Below are 5,309 nucleotides of genomic sequence, written 5' to 3'. Positions count from 1 at the left end.
TTTTTATTTATATTTACCACCTCTCCATGCAGATTGAGGCGGGATTACAACATTACAAGATAAAAACTACAATTTCATATAAAATACACTCAATAAAACAGTAAAACTGCTATCAATACAATACATAGACTAAATCATCATTTAAAATACATATCTTTACAAATAGAGGTGGGATATTTCTAACTCTCATATAGCAGAATGGGTGGATAGGCTTGCCGGAAGAGATCTGTCTTAAGTGTTTTCTTAAAGGCATCTAAGATGGTAATGAGACGGAACTCCTCTGGCAAGCCATTCCATAATTTAGGAGCTACAGCAGTAAATGCCCTGTGAGAAGTTGTTAACCTGGTGTTTACATACTCTAATAAGTTCTTCCCGGTTGTTCTGAGAGTGCGGGGAGATTGTGTAGGGAGAGGCGTTCCCTTAAATAATTCAGGCCCAAGCCATGTAGGGCTTTAAAGGTAATAACCAACACTTTGTACTGCGCCCAGAAGCTAATTGCTAGCCAGTGAAGAGATTTTAATACTGGTGTTATGTGGTCTGATCTAGATGTTCCAGTGACGATTTGCACCATTTGTAGTTTCAAAGGACTGTTGTTTTAGAGCAAAGGGCCCTCTTTGTTCTTTCTGACAAGTTTGAGTGCTTGATAAAAATGAAACATGGCTTTGTTCTTTGTCTAAATACTTTTCAGGTTCCATCCAGCAGTGGGCTTGATGGAGAGGATCCAAGCAATTGCTCAGAACGTCTCAGACATCGCAATGAAGGTGGATCAGATTCTTCGCAACAGCCTCCTAAATGGAAAACGTAAGAGCATCATTAGCTTTCGAAAGAGGACAGCAACCTTGGTTTATTATATGCAACAATAGAAGGGGCTTGACTTGAGTCTGGATTCTCTGGGTCTGTGTTTTAATTGATGACCATGTTTTCTACTCAGCCCTGAGTATGCAAACTGAGCTTTTCTTCCCCAAATCTACTCTGAGTTTGAGGAGGTCAGAGTATATACCAGGGGTAGGCAACCTGCGGCCCGCGGGCCAGATGTGGCCCGGCAAGGCCTTGGGACCGGCCCCAGCCCAGTCCTGCCACTGATTGCTACCGGGGCCTTTGGCCTCTTGTGCGCAGGGGCAAGGGGAGCAATTGTCTATAGACGCCTCAGAAACATGCATTTATATTAGCATTTTAAAAAAAATCAGCAAATTTTTTTGCATGTCCTCCACTTTTTTTAAAAAAAGTGTCCACCATTTGAAATTTTTGTCCTACATTTGTCCCAGTTTATTTATTTATTTAATTTTTTAAAAAATCATTTAATTATTTATTTTTTGGTATCGTCCCCCCAGTTGTCTGAGGGACAGCAACCTGGCCCCCGGCTCAAAAAGATTGCCTACCCCTGGTATATACTTTTTCAGAAAACCTTCACCCTGGTATCTCTTTTTTAGAAGGGCGAATTACAGAAACATAATATTCTGCTATAAATCTGTTATGTTTTCTATAACTGAGCCAAAAATAATGGATTAATTTTAAAATGACAGAATTCAATGATTCTATGTTTCTGTTTTCAGTACTGTTCTGATACCAGTGGTTTATAAATTAGTTGTTATGAATTTCAGTCAACCCCTAAGAAAATGGCTACCACATTCTTATAATGAGGGAAAGAAGTATCTACAATGCCCTAAAGTTCAAAGAACTCAAAAGCCACTCCTCTGAGATGTTCTTCTTTTTTAGTGGTAGCCCAGCTTAGCTGGGTACTGTATTTCTTATAGCCCAGTATTTCTTATAACTGTTAGCTAATTTTAAATCTAGCCCTAGGAGCATTAACAAACTGTTATCTGAAAATTGAAGATTTCTAACTCTTGTCAAATAGTCTTCTTAATCTGCATCTTGTTATGTTAGTAATGAAATGTTTGTGTGATCCATTTAGGGCCTTGAGTATGCTGTGTGATTGACTGTCTTAAGCAAAATCCTATTGAAGTCAATGGAATTACTCTATAAACTAAACACTAGTGGATAACTTCTCTACCCCAGTTTCTCAGCTGAAAGCTGAAAGCCATGATATCCAGGCACCTCTGCCCATGGGATACCCTGGGAAACCAGCTCTACAGAGGGCCCAACCTGTGCAAATTCACTGGTTTCCTACCATTTATGTGGGATTGGAAAGTGATGGAAATGAGCAGAAAAATTACTTGCATCCATACAACAGGGGCTGAAGGATCTCAAGCAGCTCATCTGGTTCCCTCTTTGAAGGTAGTCTGGGCATGTCCTCAGAGTCTTTGAAACTCTTCTGCATTTAATGGTACTTATCCCTACATGCCTTGAATTGAGATCAGCAGTATTTCCATACTTTGGAAAGGGGTTGGCAAAACTAGATTTGTCATTCTGAGGGGCAGAGGTCCAAAATGAGAGGATTGGCCCACAGTAAGAATTCTGCCCTCCTTCATGAATTTGTCCTTCAGTCCCTAAGTTCCTAGCATTTCAGAAGTGAGACACTGAAAATTGTTCACACTGAGAACTCTGCATTCATGTTATCATGGGAACTTCACTTATACTTGCCTCTTTTCTGGAGATGCCTAAACTGTGGGGCAAACTTCTAATTTCTAAATACTCAGCTGAAATTTTTAATTACTGGAATGCTAGAAAATTTGGGAATGGAAAGAAAATGTCATACAGGTTTGGGGGACAGAAGTCTTATTTGGCAGCCCACACTGTCATTTTGTTCCCTCCATTCCAACACTACACCCCTGATCATTCAGTCAGCAAGGAAATGTAGGAAGGAAGTAGTCAGTCTGCCCTGACGTAACTCCCCTTAGTCCCATATTGTGCTGTAGAGCCAGGAGTGTAGGGAAGTAGAGACCTTCCATTGGTTTTGCACAGGTCTTCTGGGGAAGGAAGAATTCAGGTCAGCACTTGAAAAACAGAGGACCATGCATTGCTAGCAGCACTGCAAAGCTAGCACCTCAGTCAAGAGCATCACACTGCAGGGAGGGTGCGATGCTCCACTGACAGCACATATTTATTGTTGAAGGCACTTTGCATTTTCCCTCTTCCCTTCAACAACTTAAGTCTCTGGCTTCCTGTGTAGGTTTGTTGACCCAGAGTGCTCCCTCCCCTCCCTCCCAGTGGTTTAATGGGCTAAGGAAGGGTATTACTGGAGAAATCTCTTTAATCATACAACAATGATGTGTTTGTTTCCTCCTAATCCACCCAAGAAAATAATCCCCAACCGACACCATTGAAAACACTTTGCCTTGAATCACATGAGAGTGCCCTTAAACCTCTCCTTTCAAAGCTCCACTTATTCGCCTTTTTTGTTCCCTCTCCTTGTCACCTCTGGCTGACTCTGTCTTGCTGCAGGATAAGTTTTGTAGTTGACTTCATTGCATTTATGGATTTTATTTTATTTTATTTTATGTTTTTACCTGTAGCAAGATTCCCACAGAGTATGCCTTTCTAGTTTGCCATGACAGAACTGGAAGTTCCCACAAGTCAGAAAGCTGTGTTGCTCCACTGCTAGCCTGTGAATTGCCAAGTCAGGGGACTAGTAAGCAGTGGCCACTATTGGGGCCCTACCTCCCCACAACTGTAGCTACTGATGGGTTTCATAACTAGTCACATCATGACTTGTCACATCCTGTACCCAGGACAATCTTCCATTTACAGAGAGACAGAGACACACAGCCAAAACAGCAGAGGAGATGACAAATTAACAGCAAACTGTAAAGACTTCCTCTTTAAACTGCAAAGTTTTTCCAGCATCTTTACACAAATGGGATCCCTGCAAATGTAGGGAGTGAGTTCTTGGAAATTTCTCAAACTTTCAAAGGGATAGGAGACAAATGGCCTGCATCCCAGCCCCCAAGAGGCATAGCTTTCTTGTGTGTGCCTTGAGGAATGGAAAAGCACTTCCTTGTCATTTTATCTCTTCCTAAGAATGTCTCTCTCCACATTTTGTAGCTTTATAACTTTTTTTCCAAGTTTAATTTTCAGTGGTGAACTTTCAGAATTTACCTTTGTCAAATTCTTTGAACACTGCTTTGTTGTGCTCAAAACCAGCTGTGTGGATGTCAGACACGTGTGTGTGTGTGTGTGTGTGTGTGTGTGTGTGTGTGTGTGAGAGAGAGTGAATTCATTCTGGATTTAGTGCAGATTCCAAAGCCCTGTTCTGAAAAAAGTTCAGCATCTTGAATAACATTAAACATTGAACTAAAACCCACTGACATGGGCTGCATCTGTACTACATAATTAATGCAGTTTGACACTGCTTTAACAGCCATGGCTCAATGCTATGGAATTCTGGGATATGTAGTTTTGAGAGATATTTAGCTTTCTCTGTTAGTGAGCTCTGATGCCACAACAAACTACAAATCCCAGGATTCCATAGGATGGAGCCATGACAGTCAAATTGCACTAAGACTGCAGTGTGGCCACAGCCTTGGAAGCTGCCAACCATCCAGGGTGGATTTTATGGCTTGGGAGCTGGATGCAGCTGACCAGGCCTTCCCAACTGGGTGTGAATCTGTTAAGATCTTGGCCAAAGCCCCACTATTTCAAGAATTCAAGGGATGATGGAAGGCAGTTCCATTGGGAGCCACTGCTTTTTGTTGCCTAAACTGCCTTGAAGTAGTGTTTTCTGACAATAAAGACACTTAAAATCATGCTTCCAACAAGTCTTCCTCTTTTCTGCTGGTCAGAGCAATAATTGGGGAGATCATGAGGTGAGGAAATTCAAATTTTACATCTCATCCCCACTTAGCTTAAACAAAGAAGGGAACACATCCCCAGCCAAATCAGCTCTATGGAAGTAGCAAAGGAGAGCAGTCTGTCCTTGCTTTGCCAGCACAATTGGAGCTTGTTCCCACTTAGGATTTGATACGAATTAAAATAAAACGTTTTTAATAAAATCGAATTAAAATAACACAGTTGTTATCCCGCTTTCAGAATCGCTTTATTCATCGTTCCCATCTGCTTGTTTAATTCGGATTTTTTACCTGCAAGCGTTCAGTAAGCGTTCTCACTTGGCATGAAATCGGTGTTTAAATAAAGCGATTCTTCTCCTCCATACCTTATTTGGAGTTGTCAATCAATACTACGTCAGAATGACGTAACGTTAACCCGCATTAATCTGAATCGATTTATCTGTGACATCGTTTCCATCTCTGTGACCGTTTCTGATTCGATCTATTTTTGGCGGTTTTTTTTTTAAATGGACCAATCAAGGCGCTTAAACGATCACACGTCATAAGCGCTGTCTGCCTTATTATATACATTTTCCCTCCGAATTTAGTAGGAAACCCAAGCTCTTTCCAGAGGAACTATGGGAT

At 41.3% G+C, this 5,309-nt stretch overlaps 1 protein-coding gene across 1 annotated transcript in view; it reads left to right on the top strand.

Moving 5' to 3' along the window:
• The window catches only part of MGAT5B (alpha-1,6-mannosylglycoprotein 6-beta-N-acetylglucosaminyltransferase B), a 311,177-nt gene that overhangs the window by 179,659 nt on the left and 126,209 nt on the right, over positions 1–5,309 (top strand). The window contains exon 4 of the mRNA XM_042455871.1: positions 689–801. Coding sequence (XP_042311805.1) covers positions 689–801 — 113 coding nt within the window. The remainder of the gene's footprint in view (positions 1–688; positions 802–5,309) is intronic.

Source organism: Sceloporus undulatus, chromosome 2 (genome assembly GCF_019175285.1).
Source record: "Sceloporus undulatus isolate JIND9_A2432 ecotype Alabama chromosome 2, SceUnd_v1.1, whole genome shotgun sequence".
In the NCBI taxonomy this organism is placed as follows: domain Eukaryota; kingdom Metazoa; phylum Chordata; class Lepidosauria; order Squamata; family Phrynosomatidae; genus Sceloporus; species Sceloporus undulatus.
This window is presented reverse-complemented; position numbering and strand designations above follow the sequence as displayed.